Source organism: Martes martes (assembly GCF_963455335.1).
Source record: "Martes martes genome assembly, chromosome: 10".
Taxonomy (NCBI): domain Eukaryota; kingdom Metazoa; phylum Chordata; class Mammalia; order Carnivora; family Mustelidae; genus Martes; species Martes martes.
The window spans coordinates 18,032,151-18,058,291 of record NC_137898.1 but is presented as its reverse complement, the minus strand read 5'-3'; the positions used below and the strand labels follow the sequence as shown (position 1 = coordinate 18,058,291).

The window sequence follows — 26,141 nt, the reverse complement described above, 5'->3', positions numbered from 1 at the left end:
AATAAACACGAATCAGAAAGCCAAGGTGTGCATGCCACATAAAATGTTAAGAGTATATGGGTAATGGACAATTTGGGGAGAATGATATATATTTCAGAATGGCTGAAAAATAGGCTCCAAAGGAAGTCTTGGCAAGTGAAACTAGAAAGGTGATCAGGATCCAGTGCTTATATGCCCTGCTAATACTATTGGACTTAATCTTGTAGTCAGTGGGAAGCTGTTAATAGATTTTAAGTTAATGCATAACTTGTTTAGATTTGCATTTTAGAAGTATTAAAAACTATGATAAAAATAGCTTACATTTTTTGAGGGTTTGCTATGAACTGAGTACTACATGGGTTACTACATTTAACGCATGATCACTTAAACTCATTTCCAGAGTCAAGAGCTGAGGTGAATGAACTAGTGTGGAAGTGACCAGGGTGGCTTCCTAGACAGTGGACATCGTAGAGAGGGTAGGACTTGGAGTGGCAGGCGGAGGGGCAGGCACGCCATGGAATGTGAAAAGTAAGAGATGCTCTTGTGGTGGTTGTCAGGTTGCCTTGATGAGAAGGTGAGCGGACCTCTAAATAGGACAATAACATGTGTTGTTTAGTTGTCAGTAAAGTTGGCCTGAAGGAGCATGAGAAGGAGCATGAGAAAGTTAGAGCTTGGAGGAACTGAGGGCTGATTTCCAGGCACCTGGGAGACATTGGTCGTTTCTGAGTGATCTGAGCAGAGAGACTCAGGAAGAATTCTGACTTCAGTATACAGAACACATCGAGGGGTTGAAGACCTGGGACTTCTGGAGACAGTTGGAGCATGGGGGGAATTGTGGTAATCCTCACATGAACTTACATCCTGCAGGAAGATGGAGGCTGCAGGACGAGGTGGAGGAAAAACCTAGTGAAATCAACAGGATGTGGGGATTTGTAAATGTGGGAAATGCAGAAGAGGATGAGTTAGAGGTAACTTCAGAGAATCAAGCCTGAGGACCAGGCAAAATGATGGTGCTGCTGTAAGACTCAGCTGAGAAGAGCAGTCTGTCAGGGCCCCCCTGCTGGGGGATACTGAGTCCACAACTCAGCGCCATCAGCTGCAGCTCTAACCCCTGGTTGAATCCATGCCATGGGGGCATAGGAAGAAGGGGCATCTCCAAGTCTCACACTCTCCTCAGTATCCCACACAGCTTCTTGGTTTCTTTTGTTCCAGAGGTGGTGGCATGGAAATGTTCCCGGTAACTTGGAGTTCACTGGAATGCTCCTGCTCTTCACAGGGAAGGCATAATTGGACAAGTTTTGTATTAATGATAGGTCTTGGTGTTATTTCTCTAAGGTGCCGGAGTGGCTAACCCCTTTCTTCTCTGGCTGAGGAGTGGTAGCTCTCCCTCCCTTTCTAGAAAGCCCTGCATTCCAGCCTTGGCTCAGTCACTCACAAGCGGTGTGTATTTGGACAGGTTACTTAACCTCTCTGAGTCAGAGTTTACTCACCTATCAATTAGCTACCTCAAAGTGGTACAGGAAGAATTAATTGAGGGGACAATGATAAAGTGCTTACCACAGTCCAGCACACAGTAGATACTAACTAAATGTCAGCAGTGTCTGCTGCTCTGGCTGTTGGGATGACAATAACAATGACAATGGTGAATATCAGGTAGACACATACTTTAGTTTCCCTTAGGCCACCAGACTGTTTTACATCCTCTGTGGTGGTTTCTGATGCCTTCATTGTTTCCCTTCCTCTGCACCAGTAAGGGGACCTCCTCTTGCTTTCCCTCTCCTGTTCAGTTGTTCTTCTTGGGTACCCTTCTTTCGTGCCATGCAACCCCCCATTTCTTCCTCCAGTTCTAGCCAGGTAACTTGCTGAGGATTCTCTCAGCATATTGTTACCTTGTGCACATCTAATTTTTACTGTGAGAGAAATTGGTGAGGGGGGAAGTACTTAATCTTTTTCAGTTTGGAAGCACAAGTGGAAGAAGGAAAAATAAAAGGAATAAGCAATACTTCAAAGTAATTGTACTTGTTTTTTTTTTTGTACTTGTTTTTTTAGCTGAACTATAACTGACACAAAATGTTACATTAATTTTAGGCATACAACATCATGACTGACAACTTCAGAGTAATTTCAAAAGCAGAGAAAATTTCGAGAGTTTCCCTCTGCCTCGTTTCATAAATGTGCTACTGAATTGCATGAAGCAAAAAGCTTCCTGAGGGTGAGAGCCATCTTTCTTTCTTCCCTCATATGTCCTGAATTGCCTGGGCACATGGTAGGTGCTTAATAAAACATTTGGTCAAAGAACTGGCTTGAAATAAATCCTCACCTCCTGCTGACCAAGGTGAGAATACTGGAAGACAGAAACAACCGAACTGGTAAATCCCCATATATTATATGTGAACTATTGTTTGATACTGACCTATGTTCTCAACAGCGTCCAGATGTCCACTTTGACCCCAGGTGCCACAATTTTCTCAAAATGTTTGTAACATTTCATGAAGATGTGGGATTGGGCAAAACCATAGGGCCTGAAAAATTCAGAAACTTTGATAATATCATGTAAGGATAACACTGAAGGCACTCTTTAGTGAGGGAGAACTATTAATGAGATTGGCATTTCTGAGGAATAAATGGAGGAAAAAGGGATTAAGGAGCAGAAGTTCACTTGAGAATTTCTCTTGCTAAGGCATGATAAGAATTGTTGGTAATAGGGATACCTATTATTGCTGAAAATGTTGATTATTATTTTCAGTGTGGGTATACTTGAGATAACATACTAGTTGGAATAAAATGATATGGTTCTTGTTCTGGGTCCACTTCTTACTGGGAGGCTTTGCTAATTCACAACGTCTCTGAGCCTTGGTTTTCTCACTTGTGAAATGGGGATCGTGGAGTTTCTGTGAGATAGATTGCATAGTGTTTTGTATGGAGTGGGCTGTTGGGTAGTGAATGGATAAATATTGGTTATGTTAACAAATAAGTAAGTAAAATAAACCAGTAAGATGTTATGTACGAAAGGGTTCTATTAACAGCAAGTACTAAATAAGCATGCATAATTGGTGTTATGATATGTTTGTTTTGTCACAGGACTCTTCTCTGAGATTCATCTTCTCCACATGGAGTCCAGTACAAATAATGTGACTGAGTTAATTTTCACTGGCCTTTTCCAGGATCCAGAGGTGCAGAGAGTGTGTTTTGTGGTGTTTCTTCTCGTGTACCTGGCCACAGTGGTGGGTAATGGCCTCATTGTCCTGACAGTCAATGTCAGTAAGAGTCTGAACTCCCCCATGTACTTCTTCCTTAGCTACCTGTCCCTGGTGGAGATCACTTACTCCTCCACTGTAGTCCCTAAATTCATCACAGACTTACTTGTCAAGATTAAAACCATTTCCCTGAAGGGCTGTGTGGCTCAGATATTCTTCTTCCACTTCTTTGGGGTCACTGAGATCTTTCTGCTTGTGGTAATGGCGTATGACCGCTATGTGGCCATCTGCAAGCCTCTTCATTATATGAACATTATGAGCCGTCCACTGTGTCATGTACTGGTGACTGGCTCCTGGCTTGGTGGCTTTTTTCACTCCATTATACAGATTCTCATCACCATCCAGTTGCCCTTCTGTGGTCCCCATGTGATTGACCACTACTTCTGTGATCTTCAGCCATTATTCAAACTTGCTTGTACGGACACTTCTGTGGAGGGGGTTATTGTGTTGGCCAACAGTGGCTTAATTGCTCTGTGCTCCTTCCTCATCTTGGTGTCCTCCTATATTGTCATCCTGTTCAACCTAAGGAATCATTCTGCAGAGGGGAGGCGCAAAGCCCTCTCCACCTGTGCCTCTCACATCACAGTGGTCCTTTTGTTCTTTGGACCTGCCATCTTCCTCTACATGCGACCTTCCTCCACCTTTACTGAGGATAAACTGGTGGCTGTGTTCTACACAGTTGTCACTCCCATGATAAACCCCATCATATACACACTCAGAAATGCAGAGGTGAAGATTGCCATGAGGAGGTTGTGGGGCAAAAAGAACCCAGGAATGGAGTAAAAATGGGAAAGTGATAGAGAAAAACACATATCTGATTATTCTCTGTTTTTGAAATAGATTTTGATTTCATTGAGACATTCAGGAATGGCAGAAACAAATGTAAGGACTTAATATTGCTGCTTCTGTGATTCTTCTTAGAACTAAAGACTTGGCTGGTATCCTGGTATAATGTTCCAAGGACAGAGATCAGATTGGCTCCATGATATCCAACCATGTCATGGGGTTGGGTAGTATTGAGACTTAAATTAAATGCAAATGGAAAGGAGAATATTTTGACAGGTTAAAGTACTTCTATTACATACTTTCACCCTCTCTCCCTCCCTCCTTTCTCCCTCTCTTCTCCCTTCCTTTTTCAACCTAATAATGACCTGTATTTCATTAAGAAGGAAAACCAAAGAGAGGAATTATCATGGGCTATTTGAAGAGGGTACCAATGTGATCTTACCTTCCAATATGGAGAAGTGTATCTTTGAAAATCGTATCCAAGAATTTTTCTGTTCTTCTGATTGGTTATTGGCATCTTGTAAAATAGACCATCTGATTACAAGTACTGAAAAAAATCTCTGGGGCAATTTCAGTTCTTGTGACATGTTGGTACGAAAGATAGTTCTTCAATTTTCACAAGCCCTTTCACGATGTCCAGCATCCATAAATTAAAAAAATAATCGAAATGGCATAGGTTCTAGCTTTCAGTGGGGAAAGATCAAGTCAATGTTTTAATGGAAAGATTACTTTTAGGCTTATCCAAATATAAATAAACACAGAATGTAGAAGATTCTTATTAGGCTTAGCTTGAAGGATGAAAGGGAGGGAAATACTGTCCATGCATGTTTCTACTCCAGACTTCTGTCCTTTATTCTAAATGACCATGCCATGTCCACTTCTTTTCTTGCCTATTAGTGTTTCTCTGTGAAGTTCTCATTCTGACAGTCTGTGCCTCTGTTATTGTGATCCCAGTGTGACTGACCATTATTTCTGTGATCTTCAGCCATTATTTGAGCTTGCCTGCACTGACACCTTTGTGGAGGGGGGTTATTGTATTGGCCAACAGTGGTTTAATTGCTCCTTCCTCATCTTGGTGACCTCATATATCCTTCCACCTCTCTGAAATTCTGCTTCACCCAACTGACTCATATCACTGTGGACAGTTTAGAAAATATAATGAAATTTGCCTCTTTGGCTTTGGAATTACAAGGACTGGATTTGCATTTGCACTCCATCCTTTCACCTCTCCTTGAGGATCAGGTGAAAGAATTCAGGCAGCTTCCCTGTAGAGGGATGGAGCATCACAGGTGGTGTTATAGGCCACAGGGACTTGTCTCTTGCTCCTTAGGAGCGGACTGAACATATAGGTGAATAGTGGCTTTAAAGGCACCAGGAAATCTCCTTCACTTCTCCAATAATCATGGCCAGGGATGACATCATCATTAAACCCTGAGGAAATACTTCTGCCCAGAATAACTTTACCACCTTTTTCCATATGGCAAAATCCTATACATCCTTTAAGACGGTTAAAGTCATCTCCCTTATGAGGCCTTCTCTGACTTCCTTCCTCCTTGTGTTGAATTTGTGTCTCCTGTCCATGATTATATTTGTATCCCTTTATCATTGCCTTATCACTTTGATTATAATTATTTTACATGTGTTTTTTTCAAGGGCAAGACTATTCACTGTCCCCTCTTTGTGGCTCTAAATATGCATGTAACTGGTGCTCCGTAAGTGCTTGCTGAAAAAAATATAAGTGCTTGTTGAATTAACCCTTTATGCCCATGCATTGTCCTCTCTTTATTATTTCTTATTGATTCACTCTGAACCCTTTCATGGCGAAGAGCACATCTCTTCCTGTTAAAATTTTAAGAGCTCAAGCTCTGAAATTTAGTAGGATGTTCCAATTGCCGATAGCCACAATCCAAGATCCAAGCTACTTCACTTCTCTGAACATTGTTTTGAACAATTAAAATAAGATTAATAATAACATGTATCCCCAAGATGATTCTGAACATTAAACACAATGATATATGTAAAGCTTTTAGAAAATAACAGGGTAGAGTTTTACCATGGCCTCAATAAATATTAGTCATCATCTCATTATTATTGCTGCTGGTCATTGATTTTATTTTACAAAATTACTACATGTCTGTCCACACATAGGTCTTCTTTTAGTTCTTTTGAGCTACTGAGAATAGGCCCTGATTCCATACCAAAAAGTTTTCAAGCATTTAAAGACAGTTTAATTCTTTTGTTTTGAGGCTGCTTTGGGCTCAACATTCTCTGTCTCGTAATTGCCTTTGAGGGCCTAGCACAGTTCCTGACATGTTGTAGGTGCTCAATAAATGTTTATTAAATAGATGCTGACTGTATTGTATGTCAACTATATTTCAATTAAAAAAAGATTATGGCTCCACATTGTCTTTTATGCTAAATATGCTTATACTTTGTTAATACATATTTTAAAGCATGTGGTCCAGAACTAAGCTCGGTGGAGTTCCCCTATCTCTCTCTCAATGTCTTGCTTGTATTGCAGAAGGCTGGGACATTAGGATGTAGGCTGTGATGGGAGCGACTTAGTCATGTACATGTCTGGGTTCTTTGCTGAGAGCTTGGAAAAGAACATCATCAATCAATTGAGTCATTGGATACTGCAGGAGCAGATAACAGTCACACTAACAGAATTGTCAAAATTCTCAGGGATTACCTCACCTACTGAGGGTTGAGACTTGGTGGGTCTATTGAGAACTAATTACTTGCTTTGTTCTGGTCTCACTGGAAAAACATAGGAATCAAAGGAAAGCATTTCCCCCCATTGTTTAAGAGCCAGAGAATGTTGTGAAACATTAAAAACAACTTCTCAATTCACAGAAGTGTAACAGTCTAATTATACCACTTAGCAGTGAAGACGTGTAGTTAGTTCTCAACTGTTGATTCTGTCTGAGCATTAAAAAAGTGTATTAAACATAAAATAAAGAAAAGTTTAGATTAAAGATTAAAAGTTAGGAGAGTGTTGCAAGCTTCTCTGCATATAGAATTTTATACTATTATCATTTATTATTTAATCTTTTTTTGTTACTTTTTAAAAAAATTACTTTTCAGCGTAACAGTATTCATTGTTTTTGCACCACACCCAGTGCTCCATGCAATACGTGCCCTCCCCAATACCCACCACCTGGTTCCCCCAACCTCCCAGCCCCCACCCCTTCAAAAAGGTATAGTTTTCACTACATGTGGCAGAAAGAGAATGGCAACTGAATGAGGCAGAAGTACAAATGTATAGAGGTAGAAAATCCAGCATGGTTGTGGAGGTCTAACAACATTATCAGAAATCCAGACTCTACCATCTTCAGCACACAGCTTGAACCTCATGACCTCACTGTTTCTAATGTTCCATACCACTGCTATCCAGTCAAACTTTATGACATGCTGGAGATGGTCTGTGTCTGTGCTGAACAAATTTGTAGTGGCTGTTGAGCAGTGAAATGAACTAGTGAGTCCAAGGAACTAAATTTTAAATTTTATTTTATTTAATTTTAAGGAGTTTATATTTTAAAAGCTACATGTGGTGGGACACCTGGGTGGCTCAGACATTTAAGCCTCTGACTCTTGATTTTTGGCTCAGGTCATGATCTCAGGGTTGTGAGATTGAGTCCCACATAAGGCTCCACACTGGGCCTGGAGCCTGCTTGGGATTCTCTCTCTCCCTCTGCGCCTCCTGCCCCTCAAAGAATAAAAAAAGCTACAATGTGACTAATAGATGCCATGTTAGACAACATCACTCTTAGCATTTCATCTATATCCCAGGAGGCAGGAAAGGGAAGAAGGGGAGGAAAAAAAGATCACTTTCTCTCTCTCTCTCTCTTTTAAAAGATTTTATTTATTTATTTGAGCTAGAGAGAGGAAGTACAAGCATGATGAGGGGCAGAGGTAGAAGCAGACTCCCTGCTGAGCAGGGAGCCCAATGAGGGCTTGATCCTGGGGCTCTGGGATCATGACCTGAGGCAAGGAGAGACACCACAGACTGAGAGACACCACAGACTGAGCCACCTGAGAGCCCCTGAATACTTCCTCTTTTCTGAGATTATGCAAAAGTGCTACATAGCAATTTTGCTCTCATCTTATTTGATTGAAGTTAATCACATGGTTACCCTTAATTGCAAGGGAGACCAGAAAGTATAATCTTTTATTTTAAGTGGAATTATGTTTAGCTAAGATCAGGGTGTTTTGTTCCTAAAGAGAAAGGGGAGTTTGGAAATAGCCCAAGTGTCCATCAACTGATGAATGAATAAAGAAGATGTGGTACATGTGTGTGTGTCTGTGTGTGTGTGTGTGTGTGTGTGTGTGTATGGTGGGATATTATTTAGCCATAAAAAAGAATGAAGTCTTGTCATTTGCAACAACATGGATGAAGTTAGAGAATATTATGCTGAACAAAATAAGTCAGAGAAGGACAAATAACAAATTATTTCACCCATATATGGAATTTAAGAAACAAAACAAATGAGAAAAAGGGGAAAAAAGAGAGAGAGAGAGGGAGAGAGAGAGTGTGTGCAAACCAAGGAAGAGACTCTTAATTATAGAGAACAATCTGATAGGTACCAGAATGGAGGTGGCTGGAAGGATAGGCTAAATAGGTGATGGGGATTGAGGCTCATTCTTGGGATGAGCACTGGGTGTTGTATTGAAGTGTTGAATCACTACATCATATGCCTGAAGCTAGTATTACACTGCATGTTAACTAACTGGAACTTAATAAAAACTTAAAAAATAGAGAAGGGGAAATGGGTATATGTATTGGCATATATTCTCAGGCTATTACATACCAATTTCCTGAGCAATTAAAAATTTTCATAAAAAGTTATTTATCATGGCTTGATAATATCAACAGTCTAATTGTAGCATAGTTTACTTAATCATTCACCCATTTCAGGGCTATTAGGTTTACTTAATAATTTATTCAGTAAGTCTTTTTTTTTAATTTTTATTTATTTATTTGACAGAGATCACAAGTAGGCAGAGAGGCAGGCAGAGAGAGAGGGGGAAGCAGGCTGCCTGCTGAGCAGAGAACCCAGTGTGCGGCTCGATCCCAGGACCCTGAGATCAGGACCTGAGCTGAAAGCAGAGGTTTAACCCACTGAGCCACCCAGGCGTCTCTATTCAATAAGTCTTAATGAGCATGTACTATGTGCTCTGCATTGCTCTAAGTGCCAGGGATACACAGTGACATATAGGATGGAGGAAGTTTCTGCCTACATGGATGTAAACATTCTGTTTTCTGAAGCTGCTGTGGTCTAGATCCGCATTGTCAATGCGATGTGATGAGCACTGGGTGTTAGACACAGCTAATGAATCACTGAACACTACATCAGAAACTAAAGATATACTATAATATTGGCTAATTGAACTTAATAAAAAAATAACTTTCTGTGATGATGGAAATATTCTATATCTATTCTAACACATGGTAGTGCCTCCATGTGGCTAATTGGTATTTTGAATATGCCTAGCAATCTGAAGAACTGAATCTTTAATTTTTTTTATTTTAATTTTAAATTTATTTATTTTAATTTCTACTTAAAGTTAAATAACTACATGTGGTGGGTAGCTACCATATTGGATAGCATGGGTCCACACACTTCAGTTTTTACTTCTGCTGCAAACTTGTAGCTATTTCTTCAGATCAGGAGCAAGATTGCTTCTGCACCCTGGGATCCTGACTGGTCTGTGGCTGATTCTTTTAGATCTTATCTCTTTGAGCCAGCTTTTTAAACTGTATCACAGTTATGGTTGTTTTTATACATTTATTTTTTACTTTTTTTTTTTTTTTAAGATTTTACTTTTAAGTAATCTCTACACACAATGTGGGGCTTGAACTTACAGCCCTGAGATCAAGAGTCACAGGCTCTACTGACTGAGCCAGTCAGGTGCCTGTAAAAATTTTTTTAAAATTTAATTTTATCTTTTCAGTGTTCCAAAATTCATTTTTTATGTTCCACACCCAGTGCTCCATGCAATATGTGCCCTCCTTAATACCCACCACCAGGTTCACCCATCACCCTACCCCTCCTCCCCTCTAAAACCTTCAGTTTGTTTCTCAGAGTCCACAGTCTCTCATGCTTCATCTCCCCCTCCAATATCCCCCAACTCCCTTCTCCACTCCTTCTCCCAATGTCCTCTGTGTTATTCCTTATGCTCCACAAGTAAGTGAAACCATATGATAATTGACTCTCTCTGCTTGACTTACTTCATTCAGCATAATCTCTTCCAGTCCTGTCCATGTTGATACAAAAGTTGGGTAGTCATCCTTTCTGATGGCTGCATAATATTCCATTGTATTTTTTACTTTTAAACTAGACTTGTAATTGATTTATGAAACACAATCACAATATTCAAGAATATGACTTGGACTTTATTTACCTTTATCAGTGAGATTTACACAGTCATATGTTTTTTACCATGTCAGTTAGCATCCTTTTCATTTTAGCTTGTAGAATGCTCTTTAGCATTTCTTGTGAGGTGTCTCTAGTAATGGTGGACTCCTTCAATTCTTTTCATTTGGGAAAGTCTTTCTTCTGTATTTCTGAAGGACAGCTTTGCTGAGGATGGTATTCTTGGTTGGCAGTTTTGTTCTTTCAACATTTGTAATATACTACCCAATAGCTTGTGGTCAGATGTGGCTTCAGGCTGGAAGGTGCCACTGACTGCTCTGTGTTTAGGTTAGGCAGTGGGCTGCTCTCTGAAGTTGGGTGAGGCTGGAGACTGTGCTCCAAGGTCATGTGAGGTTGCTGTCTGGTTAGGTGGGGCTGCAGGCTATGATCTGTGATTGTGCTGGATCTCTGCCTGGTTGAGGACACAGGCTGTGTTTAGCAATCAGGTAGGCCTTTATGCTAGACTCTGCTGGTGGGTGGGGTTTTAGCCTGGGCTGTATGGTTAGGTGGTGCTATAGGCTGGGCTCCAAGGCTGTTCATTGTTACTGTTCATGTCCCTAGTTATTCAAGGTCAGAGGGTATACTCAATAACTGGACAGGGCTGCTGGGTTGTCTCCCTGCCTGGTCAGGCCATAGGATGTGTTCATGGCTCCTAGGTGTCTGTGTTCATGCTTCCCAGAGTGGTGGGACTGGAGGCTATCCTTAGTATTGGGGCAGAACTATGAATTTTTTCCTTTGCCCTGGTGAGCCAGAGTATGTGCTCCACCACTGCTAGTTATCTGTGGCCTTGCATCCCAGAAGGGGCATTGGAGACTATGTTCTGCAATTGGGTGGGACTGGGAATTTGCTCAGCTGCCCAGGCAGGGTCATAGTATGGGCTCTATAGTTGTTTTGGCCATTGGCTAGGGATTTGAATTAAGCAGAACTGCCAACTGAACTTCCTGGCCAGGCAGGGGCCACTGTGAGCAGGAACTTGGTCATCCAAGATCTGATGCTGGTTGCTGTAAGCCCCATCCCCTTCCCTGTCTCTATATCATCTCCAGTGTTTGAGTTCTGTAGGTTCACACAGTGTTCCCCATGAGCTGAGCAAGTGGGGCTCCTGAGAAGTGTCTCAGAACACTTCAGAAGCTGCATGTCCACCTCGGGTTTTCTTTTTCCTGCTGGAGAAGCTGTGGGCCCAGGGGAGGCCTCTTGGTGTAGCTGTGCTGGCTTGGGAGGGAGGCAATGCAGTCAAGGTTAAACTGCTCATCTTATCTTGCTAAGGCCTCTGTTTTTCCTGGCCTCTGTTGTTGTTGTTGGTATTTCAGCTTCACCTCTGGGTTCTGGGATTTACACAGTGATGTTTTGTCTATGGATAGTTGCTAATTGGCCTTCCTGTGAGAGGGATTGAGGTTGGGAATAAACTCTGTCACTCTCTTGATGCAGTCTACTGGGGATTTTGAAAGGCAATGGTTGGAGGAGGTCATTGAGAGGATGTGACTGCTGGTTGGTCAGACAGAGAGCTGGACCCCAGCAATTGCAAGATGCTCCCCTGTCCTTGTCCTGGGAGTGTGTGTTCCACGTGCCTTCCCTGAGCTAGAAGCTGCCAAAGGACACAGCTTTGAGAGAGCAATATGGCGTTAAGGCCACCTGGACAGTATATGTGACTGAAGCTAGTTAAAGTCTCTATCTAAACTTCTAAGATTTGGCAGGTGGTTGTGAAGATCTTGTATTGTGACTGCCTAAGACAAGCCCTGTGTGGAAGTTCCCTTGTGGATTAAATCTTCCATTTACCAATACGGAGTGGTCTGCCTCTTTCTTAGGTCTCCCCCTATCCTCCGTGTATAAGGGCTGTTCTCAGATTTCACCTGGGAACCTCCTGAGGTTGTGTACCAACAGCAACTTCATTTAAAATGTCCCAAACAGAATTCTTATTACTCCCTGCTATTCTGGTTCTCCGGCAGCCATTCCCATCTCAGTAAATGGCAAGTCTGACCTGATACCTTGGAGATAACCTTAATTTCTCTCCTTCTTTATCCTCTCAATCTAACCATCAGCACATCTCATTATTCTACCTTCAAAATATGTCTGAAATCTGACCACTTCCTAAAACCTTCACTGCTACTGTCCTGGCCCAAGACATAAGCATCTCTTGATTGAATTATTGTGATGTTCTCCTAACTGGTTTTCTTACTTTTCTCACTCCCTTTCTTTCTTCTCAAGACAGCAGACAGAGATCTTGGCAAAATATGGCCTTTGCTTACTACTGTAATAATGTAATGCCCACCAGCATTCCCTATCATCCTTAACCTGTTCTATTTTCTTCATAGGACTTATTACTATCTGCCTTACAGATCAACTTTTATTTATTTATTGTCTGCCTCCACCTCCATTATGTCTGTTGGGGATATGAAGAATTTAACATTTGTGAGACTAGGAACCACTTTTTTTTTTTTTTTTTTACTTCCAATCTCTTGCACCTCGAATAGTGCTTGGCTACATTCTACAGGCTAAGGACCCAGTACTGTTTGTTGAATGAAGGCATGAATGGATGGATGAATGGATGGATGGACAGATGATGACATGTCTTTCTCAGGGAATTCCTGTAGATTGCATTGTTATCACCACTATCATTATTGAAGGAGAGGGTGAGGCACTTGAGACTGTCAGTGATTCGTACATGAATTCACGAATGTGAGAATGGGAAGATACAATGGAGATAATTCAGCTCTGCTCTTTTTATATAGAAGCAGAGCCAGGGAGAGTGAGAAGTGGAGAGGTGAATGATGTGCTTAAGTTAGTAGGTAATCATTTATGACCAGAGCCAGTGCCCAGCTGTCCCGGCCCCTGTCCAGTCCTTGCTTTCCTCTCTCTTCATTCTCCTTTCCATTCTCAGCAGTTCAGTGTGGGAAGAAGTTCCTTCTATGTCTTTCCTTCAACTTTCTTCTCTTACTACCTCATAATTGGGTGTCAAAACTTTATGGAAATCTCACTAAACTAATTGAAGCATATTTTGAAACTTTCTTAAGTTATACTTTAACTGAGAGTTACACCCAAGAGAAAAAAAATTCCATGGGGAAGTTGTTCCCTTGATTGTAGTGTGTAGCTTAATTTATTTTAAATAATAAAAGGATCTGAGTATTTACTCAGAACTCTTGGACTCTCAGTGGGTGGGTACATTTTCTACATCTAAACCAGGATCTTAAATTCTTTGAATTGGCTAACTTCCTGTGACATTTGTTTATTTTTTGGATATTATAAATCCAAATATCCACCCAGATCCAGATCCTCTGAATTTTCATCTTTTGTGATTCATCTTAGATGCCATCTATTTGTTTTCTAGAAGCCCCCAGGAGCATGGTGTTTTGTTCTTGTGGACAAGGTCTGACCCTTGAATCACAGTAGTAACAACCACCCAGTGCCTTCAGAAGGTAGCTGAGTGTTGTTGAAAGAACACAGATTTCTGAGTTAGTAGCCTGGCAAAGACCTAGTTTATGGCTTTGGGAAACAATGAGACTCTCTCAGCCTCTGTTATCTCATCTGTAAATAGAGGAAGTTAGAGTAAAAGGTCTCTGAATATTTTCAGCACCACCGTCAGAGGGGCTTAGCTGAGTGTGACCTGGACTTTGCTTATTGGGCCTGTCAGTGAAAAATCAGCTCGGTGGGGAACATTAGCCAGAGCACCTTACTTGTCCAGGGACCAGGATTCCCAGAGAGGAATCCAGTGCTCCGTACCATCCTAGTTTCTTCAACCAGATCATCACCTTGAAAATGATCTATTCCAACAGAGTGACTACTTTCATGCTGAATTGGAGGCACCTGAGAATATTTGAGATCCATCTGACCCAATTTCTTGTTCCAAGGCAGAATGAAGCCACACCAGGTTTTCTGACTTCAAGGTGGGTGACATGGCTGGAAACGAGGTGCAAAGTCTCTAAGCAGCCACTGGATATTAAGCAAGTCAGTTCCTCTCTTTAAGCCCAAGTGTTCATTTGTAAATGAGGTGGTTTGCTTTGAATACGTATTTTTTGGGGGTAATGAATTCCATTTACTTATTTATTTTTATTGTGGAGAGATTATATAAAACACAAAATTTGGTAGTTTTTTTTTTTTTAAAGATTATTTATTTATTTGACAGACAGAGATCACAAGTAGGCAGAGAGGCAGGCAGAGAGAGAGAGGAGGAAACAGGCTCCCTGCTGAGCAGAAAGCCGGACTTGGGGCTCGATTCCGGAATCATGACCTGAGCCGAAGGCAGAGGCTTTAACCCACTGAGCCACCCAGGTGCCCCCAAATTTGGTAGTTTTAAACTCCTTTACAATTTTGGGATTCTGTGAGGTACTGTTTGGGAATGATGAAGTGGGAGTGTGTGATTAGGTCATCTGAGATCAGCCACATTGGTACATCAAACTCTCTTTTACATTTACCTCTGGGTGTTGTCTGCATTCTGTCATTCTCCTCTTTTCCAGAGTCCAGCGGGTCACCTGATGTGCAGTCTGCGTGTTCATGTGCTGATTTAGGCTTTGACATGCTCATCACATTTTCTTTCCATGCCCCTTGGTGAGGCAGCATTGTGGGGAGAGAGGAGGTATTTCTTTTTTCTTTTTTTTAATGTTTGTTTGTTTGTAGTCTACTTAATTTTATTATGTTTTTATTATGTCATGTTAATCACCATACAGTACTTCATAGTTTTTGATGTAGTGTTCCATGGTTCATTATTTGCGTTTAACACACAGTGCTCATTGCAGTACATACAAGAGGAGGTATTTCTTACCAGCTCTGTGGGAGAGATGGTGGGAATGGCTGGTGGTAGATAGCAGAGAGAGGAATAAATGCAGAAAAGACAGAGATGATAGGAAAGGAACATGTGGTTTTCATAGAGGAAGGCTATCAATTATTCCTCTTAGGGTTGAAGGCTGGAAAAACTGGATCCTCCTCTAAGATTCCTTTCTTATCTCTGAGCGACCTTTCATATTGGTCCTAGGATATTTTGCTTAATTTCTCTAGTGGATCATAAAAGGATCGAGTTCATGCTCATAACAAATATTTGTCATCAGACTCACAGATACAGAGAACGATCTGGCGGTTTTCAGAGGGGAAGGGGTTGGGGGACTGAGTGAAAATAGGTTAAGGAGATTAAAAGGTAAACACTTATGTTATAAAATAAATAAAATATGGGGATACAATGTATAGCACAGGGAATATAGTTAATAGTGTATGTCTGGTGACAGATGGTAGCTAGATTTATCATGGTGATCCCTTTATAATATGCACAAATGATAAATCACTCTGTTATAAACCTGAAACTAATATTGTATGTCAACTATGCTTCAATAAAAAAAATATTTGTCAGCAAATAAATAAAAATTGGACTTCTAGCAGAAGGACATATTTAATTTTAACTATCACTTACTTGTTATGTGCTTAGAGAGTGTATTGGGCAGTGGTTAAAAAACACAGGATCTGAGGTTGTTCAGGTTGAAATCCTGACTCCACTGCTGTGTGACTTAAGGACAGTTAATTCACTTAATAACAGCGCTTCTTTTTCCTCATATGTCACAAGGTGACAATAATAAAGCCCACATCACAGGTTTGTGCTGAGAACTGAATGAATTAATGTATATGGAGTTCTTATAAAGTGCGTGGCACTTGGTACTATTGAAATATTAGCCATGATTATCAACCAAAATGTGGCTAAAAATACAAATTTAAGAAATATAGTAAGTGATAATTTTGAATACTGTATTTCTTAGTAGAAGATATAGTTACAGGACAACAATTATAAAAATCTATTAATTGGGGATGCCTGGGTGGCTCAGAGGGTTAAGCCTCTGCCTTTGGCTCAGGTCCTGATCTCAGGGTCCTGGGACCAAGACCTGCATTGGGCGCTGTGCTCAGCGGGGAGCCTGCTTCCACCCCCCCACCCCCTCTGCCTGCCTCTATGCCTACTTGTGATCTCTCTCTCTCTCTCTGTCAAATAAATAAAATCTTTTAAAAAATCTATTAATTGCTAAAAAAGAAGTATGACAGATTACTATAAAAACACAGAGCAAGGGATACATTATTCTTATTATAGTAAGGTTGTTCCTGCAATTAGAAAGAAGGAATACTAAACACACAGAAGGGAGAAAGGACGTCTTTGGTTTGGAAGTAGCTATAAACAGTCATTTGGGAATGACAATAAGGGTGCAAAGTTAGGCAATGGCCACTTCAAGAAGGACCTGGTATCCATGCCAAGAATATTGGAATTTATGCTATGGGCAATGGGGAGGTGTTGGTAGATTTTAGGGTAGAGGTATGATTTGATAGGCATTTACGGAGAATCCCCAACTTATTTTCCAATGCTTAGGGAAGAGAAGGTTCAGATGGGTGGAGTATTAAAGGCAAGCTTCACTGAACATGCAAGACTGGCACTGGGTTGGAAAGTGGGTAGTTTTGGAAGGACAGGGAGAGAGCATTTCTGGCTAAGTGAGGGTTTGTGGTAGGAAAGAACAGGTTGGACTGTGGGATGGAGAGGACGTGAACAGAGGTGAGTCAAAGCTTGGTGGGTAAGAGTGTGATTGCTGAGATGGCTCAGTATGAAAAATCTTTAGACGTGAGTCTGAGGAGTTCAGGACCCACCTCCGCACTCCCCAGCTATTCCCATGCAGGGAAGGATCCGAGGAAAGAAGGGTCTAGGACACAATTTTCTGGCTGTAGTACAGGGGATGGTTGGGCAGGAGCATCTGGAGATGAATAGACATTGGAAATTTAGACATCTGCTGATAGTACATGAGAAGGGTTGGCGAAAGAATGGAGAGAAGGGACACATGGGGGCAAGTGGTTTAATGAGAAATTCACGAGGTGTGGTGATAACTGATGTGGACATGATGGGGAGGCAAGGATCAAAGGTGATATCAGAGCTACAACCTGGGCAGCCTGGAGGGTGGGGATGTCATCAGAAATCTTCCAAGTCACACTTGCCTCTAGGTCTCCTTTTCCCCCCATAGCTTAGTGTCATTTGCTACAACCCTAATCTCTCTCCAGATGCTTTCCTTGGGCTCATGACTGAGGATGCGATAAAAAGTGATTCTTGAGGAGTCTCACAATCTTATCTTCTAACCATTCATTCATTTCATGTTCCAGGTGCTGAGATGGTGTTAGATATTCCCAATGATTCTGGGTGCTTGGTACCCACAGCACTACTCCTATTGGCAAGAGCCCAGCACTGGTGAATTTAGCACTACTGTTTGTGCCTAGCCTGGGTATCAGTGTAATTTCTTTGCTTTACCTCCATTCCTGGAAACTAGCTCTTGGATGGGCAGTTTCTTTTTGCTTTGGTAGATGGCTGACCTCCCCCCACCCTACAGATGACCTTTAGAATAATCATATAAATTACAAGGAAAAATTCTGTTGGATTTGATTGAAGTTGCATAAATTTGTAGATAAATTTAGGGACAGTCAAAATCTTTATGTGGACTTTTATTGCTTAAACATGAGTTTATAAAAATTGCTTTTGGTGGATATGTTTTTCTTTTATACATGAATTTTTTTGTGTTCCCATAGTAGTTTTATGCATAGTTCTCTGCATAACAAAAATATGGCAATTTTATGCATAGTTCTCTGCATAACTATATGACAATTGTAAAGGGAATATTTTTTCAGTAGTGTTTTCTAACTAGTAATTGTATTTTGAGCTTTCTTACTATTGCAATGGTTTTCAGTTTTTAAACACTTTTTCCCTTAGGTTCATATCTTAGGAGGTTTTGCTTTCAAGAAACAGAAACCCATCAAACTAGTTTAAGCAAAGAGGAGAATTTATTTGAGGAATAAGGGGCAGTCTCTAGTATCCAAGTATAGAAAGGACTGAATCAGAGATTGAAAGTTAAGGATCAAGGATATTCTCTGCATCTCTGAAATGCCATGGTCTTTTTTTCTACTGTTTTCTTGCTCTGAATACTAGTTCCTCAATGTTTTCAGGTCAATGACTTTATTTAATCTTAAACATTTTTTCTTTGATAAAAATTATACCTATTTACTATTTACAAATTGACTTTCTGATAAACATAATGAAATGATTACTACAGTTAAGCTAATTAACATATTTATCGCCTCATATAGTTATTATTATTTTTTTTATTTGGATGAGAACTCCGTATCTGCTCTCCGGATATTTCATGCTTCAGCCTGTGCTCTTACCTGATGATGTCTGACATATCCTGTTTTCTTTCCATCTGTTTATCCTCCTTTTTTTTCTCCTTTTTTTTAAATTTAAAGATTTTATTTATTTGAGAGAGAGAGAACATGAGTGGAGCAGAGGGGCAGAGGAGAGGGAGGAGCAGACTCCCCACTGAGCAAGGAGCCTGATGTGGGGTTCCATCCTAGGACCCAGGGATCATGCCTGAGCTAAAGGCAGACACTTAACTGACTGAGGCACCCAGGTGCTCCCCTCCCCCAGTTTTTTTAAAAATAGATTTTATTTATTTGAGAGAGAGAGGAGAGAGAGAGGAGAGAGAGAGAGAGAAGGAGAGACACTTTCATTTTTTCTGTTGATTCAGTTCCTTGCTGCTCAGGTACACTTTTACTTTTTCAAAAGAGCATTTCTTGAAAATTTCAGAGATAAAGGGAAATGCAATAAGGATAGATTTTGTAGCAGAGAATCAAGATGTTCATATTATTTCTTTCTTATTTCTCATGGCTCATATGTGGTAGAAAAAAGCTCTGAAGATGACACTTTAATCTAGAGAATACTGTTTTGCATCATAGGACATTGTTAGCATGAGTGTGTGTTGTGATCTGTGCATCTTCTGTATCGTCTGAAGTGTGTGTAGATGTAGAAGAGTAATGATCTGTTCCTGGGGATAACTCTGGTTACAATATACTTGGCTGCTGAACCAGAGCAGGCGGGCTGTCTGGCCATACCAATGCTTTCAGAGGACAAGCTCTGAGTGCGGGATCTCTAGTAGTTAGGTTAGTGGGGCAAGAGATGGGAAAGTAGTAGTGAATGACGAAGACAAACTAATAAGTTGAATTCTCTCCAGAGGATTTGAGCACTTGTCATTCAGACGTGGTCATTGATGCTGAAGTCGGGTGAAAGAATCTGACCTGGGTTGAAGACTGGTATAACTTAACAAACTGGTATAACATAACTTAACAAAGGAAACATAACAGTTATACCAGTTTTTATAACATAAAAACTGGTATAACATAACTTAACAAAGGAAACCATACTCAGGACCTTTTGGAAAGGGAAGAATCATCAGTGGAGAGATGTGTCCTGAGGCAGAGGCGAAGGAAACAAGGAAGTTAGGAGTACATGTGTGTCATGGTGATTCCCCAATAGAAGAGAATTACAGTGAAGAGGGTAAAAGTGTAGGTTAGAAACCGGAATGGCTCCTCAAATTCAAATCATCTGGTGAATTAGAAAGAATCCTGGCTGAAGTCAAAAAGCCTGGTTCTGAGGCCCAGAATTCACCAGATGTGTGATCCTGGTGCGTAGCCGTCTCCCTGAGCCTTACTCTTCTAATACACAAACTCGTTAGATTGCTAATATTTAATCCTGAATCAGTATTCAGGATTAGCATACATATGGGCCAAATGAATGAGTTGGTGATTAGTGTATTGTAAAGTGGGTTACACTGTGTGATGTGTTATAAATGAGGTGAATCTGTTACAATCAATGTTTGTTTTATTGCAGGTCTCTCATGACCTTGTGTCCAGAACACCTAATTGGATTCCATGGCGAGTACAAATAACGTGACTGAGTTAATTATCCTCGGTCTTTTCCAGGATCCAGAGGTGCAGAGAGTATGTTTTGTGGTGTTTCTTCTCGTGTACCTGGCCACAGTGGTGGGTAATGGCCTCATTGTCCTGACAGTCAATGTCAGTAAGAGTCTGCATTCCCCCATGTACTTCTTCCTTAGCTACCTGTCCCTAGTGGAGATCACTTACTCCTCTACTGTTGTCCCTAAATTCATCACAGACTTACTTGCCAAGATTAAAACCATTTCCCTGAAGGGCTGTGTGGCTCAGATATTCTTCTTCCACTTCTTTGGGGTCACTGAGATCTTCCTGCTTACGGTAATGGCCTATGACCGCTATGTGGCCATCTGCAAACCCCTTCACTATACAACCATCATGAACCGGTCTATGTGTCGCCTTCTGGTGGCTGGCTCCTGGCTCGGCGGCTTTTTTCACTCCATGGTTCAGATTATTATCACTCTCCAATTATCTTTTTGTGGTCCCAATGTGATTGACCACTACTTCTGTGACCTCCATCCCTTATTCAAGCTTGCCTGCACTGATACTTCTGTGGAGGGGGTTATTGTATTGGCCAACAGTGGATTATTTTCTATCTTCTCCTTCCTCCTCCTGGTGTCCTCCTATATTGTCATCCTGTTCAACTTGAGGAATCATTCTGCAGAGGGGAGGCGCAAAGCCCTCTCCACCTGTGCCTCTCACATCATGGTGGTCCTTTTGTTCTTTGGACCTGCCATCTTCCTCTACATGCGACCTCCCTCCACCTTCACTGAGGACAAACTGGTGGCCGTGTTCTACACGGTGATCACCCCCATGCTGAACCCCATCATCTACACACTCAGAAACGCAGAGGTGAAAAATGCAGTGAGGAAGCTGTGGGGGAAAAAGTGAACTCAGGGATGGAATAAACATGAAAACACAAAAAAGTTGTCATGTATAGGGTGGCCAAATATGCATTCTGATTTTAGTCAACTATGAGGAATTGAGGAAAAGTTAACCTATTCATATTTTTCTGTTAGTATTTAGATGAGTCCCTTATATTCCATTGTACTAATCATAACTGTACTAATTCATTGATGTCTTTATTTTGGAGAATGTTTTGGAGAAGATCACCTAGACTGGAATTCCCACCCTATCATCTTCTACCTGTGCAACCTTGGGTTTATTCATTTTGCCTCTTCGTGTTAGCATGCCATGGTGTGTGGAAAGTCTGTGGCACTTGGAGACAGAAGTTTATGTTTTGCTTTGTCCTTGTCTTCCAATGTTGTGGGGTCTTGTGGGAGTCCCAGGAAGGCTTGAATACTTCATTTGGGACCCTACTTATTAACCTGATTCTAATGCTTGAAATTCCATAGTAGGTACTTTATTTCATAGGCATAAGATATTGTTAGAATGGAAATGTCTTAGGGCGCCTGGATGGCTCAGTGGGTGAAGCCTCTTGCCTTTTGCTCAGGTCATGATCTCAGGGTCCTGGAATCAAGCCCCAAATCGGGCTCTCTGCTCAGCAGGGAGACTGCTCCCCCGCCCCCCCACCCTTGCCTGCCTCTCTGCCTACTTGTGATCTGTTTGTCAAATAAATAAATAAAATCTTCAAAAAAAAAAAAAAGAATGGAAATGTCTCTTGGATGTGAAATACAACGAAGCTATTATTAACCATTAATCTGGACAATTTTAGAAGATCCTTTTCTTTCTAGCCAGTTGCTATCTGGGCACTGAGGTATTGCTTAAGCCAAAACTAGTTCATTGCCTGTTTCTGTATGTTTTGTATGGCCTACAAACCAACATGGTTTTTATACTTAAAAGAATCAAAATAGAGATGAGCACTGGGTGTTATATGAAACCAAAAAATTATTGAACACTACATCTGAAACTAATGATGTACTATAAGTTGGCTAATTGAATTCAAATAAAAAATCAAAGTAGAATAATATTTGTTGATATATCAAAGTTACATGAATGTAAAACTTTAGTGTCCATAAATAGGTATTGGACTACCATTGTACCACCTATTTTACTTTTTCTCCTTGGTAACCTTTGTGGTATAGTGGCATGGCTGAGTATGGAGAGTGTATGATCTGCAAAGCTGAAAATATTTACTAGTCACTGTTTTCCAAAACAGTTTGGCAACCCTGGCTTAAGTCATATAGCATTTATTCCTGACTCCACAAAAAGTTTGGAGACCAGCATTTCTAGGGTTGCTTTGTTAATTCTGTGATGCCAAAGCACCTGGTCTGTGCATCTTCAGTTCTCTTGGCTGCCCCCTCATGGCTGCAGTATGGCTACAGCATGTCTAGGTATTATATGGTCACGTGAGAGGAAGGAGGGGCTCTCATTTTATTTGGAAAATATCTCCTAGAGACTTCTCAGAACATTTCTTATTTTTTTCTTATTGACCGGAACAGAAATTTTTCACATTTCTTACTGCATGTCTTTGTCTAGATGCAAAGGAGGCTGGGATGGATAGTGAACCGTGGTAAAGGGGAATGGGATTATGTTATCAGTTTAGATTAGGCACTGTGGTTCTCCTGGGCTGGGTGTATTGGTATGTAAACAAAGTCAGGGTTATTAGGAAGAAACATCTGCCACGGGGAGTGTTGGTAGATGGGTATCTTGGAGGGTGGTGCACTTGGACGTCGTGGCAGGGATTTGAATTGGTGCCAGAGTGACTGAAATCTGGCTCAACCTCAGGCAAGGGAACGATCACTCTCTATGATCCGGTTTCCTTGGCGAGGACACTCGGGCCGAGTTCCATCATGTCCCAGTTTTCCAGGGAGTACATCTGTTCTCATTTCCCTCCAGAGAATGAGGGCATGCGAGTGCCTGAGGGTCGTGAATAGGAACCACACCATTCTGTAGTTCGTCAAGGTGAGGAGTGGTCTTGTTTGCCTATATATCCCTGCACCCAGAGTTCTGGGCCGATTTACTGCAAATAAAGTCACCAAGATGCAGTTTGCTAATTTTCAGTAAATTTGCTAATATACTAATTAGCAATTTGCTAATTCCCCAGCCAGCAATTTGCTAACACTAAACTTTTGATTTTTTTCAGAAACGTATTTCTATTAAGCCTTTATAAATTTCATTGCACTTATGTTTTCCTGAAGCCTGCAATGAGTAATAGGAATTTTTGGATATTTTAAATTTCAGCATTTTGGAAATAATAAATATCAAGCATTTTACGTATGTTGGTCTCTCTCTTTCAAATGAGATTTCAGCCTAGTCAATCGACTTTGCCGTATCTTCTCGTTTTTAGATTTACCTTCTTGAGCAATGGATTTAGGTATGGGGAACAGTTGAAGAACTGTGTCTGGGCATGTTTTCACATGTGTTATCCAAGCCTTCCTGAATTATCCACTCCAGCGTTTGACTCCTTCTTGTATCTATGCCTTTTCCCACATAATTTAGAAGTTCTTCACACTACACATGGAATATACTTCTCCATCCCTTGACCCTGACCTCAGTCATCTGACTTGGCCTGGCTAGTAGAATGTGTATGGATGTGACAGTGTGCCAGTTAGAGCCTAAATTTAAGGAGCCTCAAGTGTCTCTTGCCTCTTGTGTCCTGTCAGCACCACAAGATGCTGGGGAAGAGCTGCTGCACAGCCTGGGCAGCAGAATGACACACATGGAGTGGAACTTCGCCTGACCCACTGAGTTGCAGCCAGAGACAGAGCTGTCAGAGCCAGCCAACCTGCAGACACACTACACTAATGTGAGAATAAAAGCTCATTGTCACACACTGCTGAGGATTTGTGGTTATTTGGTTCCAGCACAGACTCACTAGAGGTGAATAGCAAATACACACGTCAAAGAAGAGCAGAAAAGTCGTGCTTACCTCACATTCTTTATTTTGTTGAGCATGGGCATTGACGTGTCCTTTCCTGCTACCTTGAAGGTCTTACTCTTGATTTGAACTATCTGGAAATAGTGTCTGAAAGTATTTCCCGTTTGGCATATCTCAGTTTCTCTTTTCTGTTTTATGGATTTGTAGATCTGAATTCATTGAAAGTTGATTTTCTGTGTGTTTTACAATTTAGATTTTCCAAGGCTTCTTATTTAATAGGAAAAGCAGTAGAATAGATCAGAAGTGGAAGCATATCTTTGATAAGTTAGTAGTTCAGTGACTCGGTCATGTGCCTAATATCTAAATCTTTGAGTTGGTTAATTCTCTGAATTTACTGTTGTAATTCAGCTACTGGCAAACTTCTTGGTGAAAAGATTTTAGGAGGATTACTCTGCTTTGGTACTTAGCATGATGAGTGACAGAGGATAGGCACTCAACAACTACTGAATGGATAAAATATATCAAACTGGTATCAACATTATCTATCTTTATCATTTGGGAAAGTCTTAAGCTAGATGTGAGATAATTTGGAGCCAGAGAAGCTCTTTCTTGTAAATTTTAGTTGCAACATAGAAGTGATGTTAATCTATTATGTTGCAATGAAAATAGAACAGCTTTTCAAATGCATGAAAATTCCCCAAAGCCATCCTCAGGGTTACGAGCAGAGCAAGTGTTATATTTTATATTTGCATAACATTTTGTAAATATTTCACAGCCTTTCACAACCTTTCACATCAATTACTTCATTGGAGTCTCACAGCAATCCTGATAGGTCAGTGAAATCTAAATCATTCCCAGTGGACATTTTTGGAGCTTGAAACATCATTTAGATTAGAATTTATCTGTAAGGAACAGAGTCTAAAACAAGCTAGAAGTCAAGAGCTAGACAGTTCAGGATGGAAATGGTCTCTCTTGTTTCTTCATCCTTTATAGCTTTTGTTGCCATCTCGTGGCCCAAGATGGTGCTGCAGAGGCAAGAAGAGTGGCAGCGTTCCTGGCATCAGGGAAGAGAAAGGGACAAAATAAATACATGTCCTCTTTCTTAAAGTTGCAAGGGAGGCTGGGTAATGTGATTTTTATTCCAGGTGGGTTTGTGCCCAGATAAAAATTCAGAGTTCCTAAAACTATAGAAGGAATGAAGGAGAAAACAAATGTTGGGAAACCTACCAGCAATCTCTGCTTCTGAATAAATCAGGCACAAGAGTTGAGCACAAACTTGGGTATTTTGACACCAGAATCTGAGGTTCCTTCCTTTGTGGTTCCCCATCCCAGCTGTTCTTTTTTTTTTTTTTTAATTGAGATCTAAATTATATTAGGTGAAATGCTCAGATCTTAAGTGTACAACCCAATAAGTTTTGACGAATTTAGTGTCTGAAAATATTTCCAGTTTGTCCCAACCAAGAGGTAGAATATTTCCATCACCCCAGAAGATTCCCAACCAAGAGGTAGAATATTTCCATCACCCCAGAAGCTTCTCTTGTGACGCCTCCCAGGCAATCTCTACTCCCCATATGCAACTGATCTAATTTTTATCATCATGGAAGTTTTGCCCCTTCAAAAACTCATAAAACAGAATCATAAAGCATGTACTCTATTGTGCCTGACTTCTTTTACTCAACATAGTATTTTTTAAGATTCATTGTGTTGTCTGGGTGTGGTGCATAAACAATGAATTTTGGAACACTGAAAAAAAATAAAATAAAAAAAAGATTCATTGCAATGTGGGTTAAATAGTTTGTTCTTTTTGTTTGGTGAATAGTATTCCATTGTATACATACACCACAACAGAAGAAAATGTATTCTCCTGTTGGTGGACATCTAGTTTGATTTCAGTTTTTGTTTGTTATGAATAAAAGCTGTGATTCTTTGACATTCTTTGACATTCCCATTTTTTAAAAAAGCATAAACCAAATGAACCATTTATTTATTCTGCAAAATACCTTTTTGGAAGATCTATGTATAGATATATTCCTAATTCTGAATGAATCTGTGCATCATTTATAATGGTGGGGTTTGATTAGAACTGGAGAAGGGAGGGATTAACCCATAGCCAATGGGCTAATCTTCACCAGGATAGGAAATAAAACCAACCTCTTATAACAAATGAAACTTAGGTGAACAGACAGTTTTATACCACAAACGTTT

General features: G+C 40.6%; 2 protein-coding genes across 2 annotated transcripts; both read left to right on the top strand.

Moving 5' to 3' along the window:
* Window positions 1-3,089: 3,089 nt before the first annotated feature.
* OR4B1 (olfactory receptor family 4 subfamily B member 1) lies at window positions 3,090-4,019 on the top strand (the record flags this gene model as incomplete). Its single annotated transcript, XM_080815410.1, has 1 exon — window positions 3,090-4,019. The coding sequence occupies one exon, from the start codon at window positions 3,090-3,092 to the stop codon at window positions 4,017-4,019; it is 930 nt and encodes a 309-aa protein (XP_080671536.1).
* Window positions 4,020-20,134: 16,115 nt separating this feature from the next.
* Window positions 20,135-21,046, top strand: LOC308350292 (olfactory receptor 4B1-like; the record flags this gene model as incomplete). The annotated part of the gene is made up of 1 exon (XM_080815428.1): window positions 20,135-21,046. The coding sequence occupies one exon, from the start codon at window positions 20,135-20,137 to the stop codon at window positions 21,044-21,046; it is 912 nt and encodes a 303-aa protein (XP_080671554.1).
* Window positions 21,047-26,141: the final 5,095 nt, after the last annotated feature.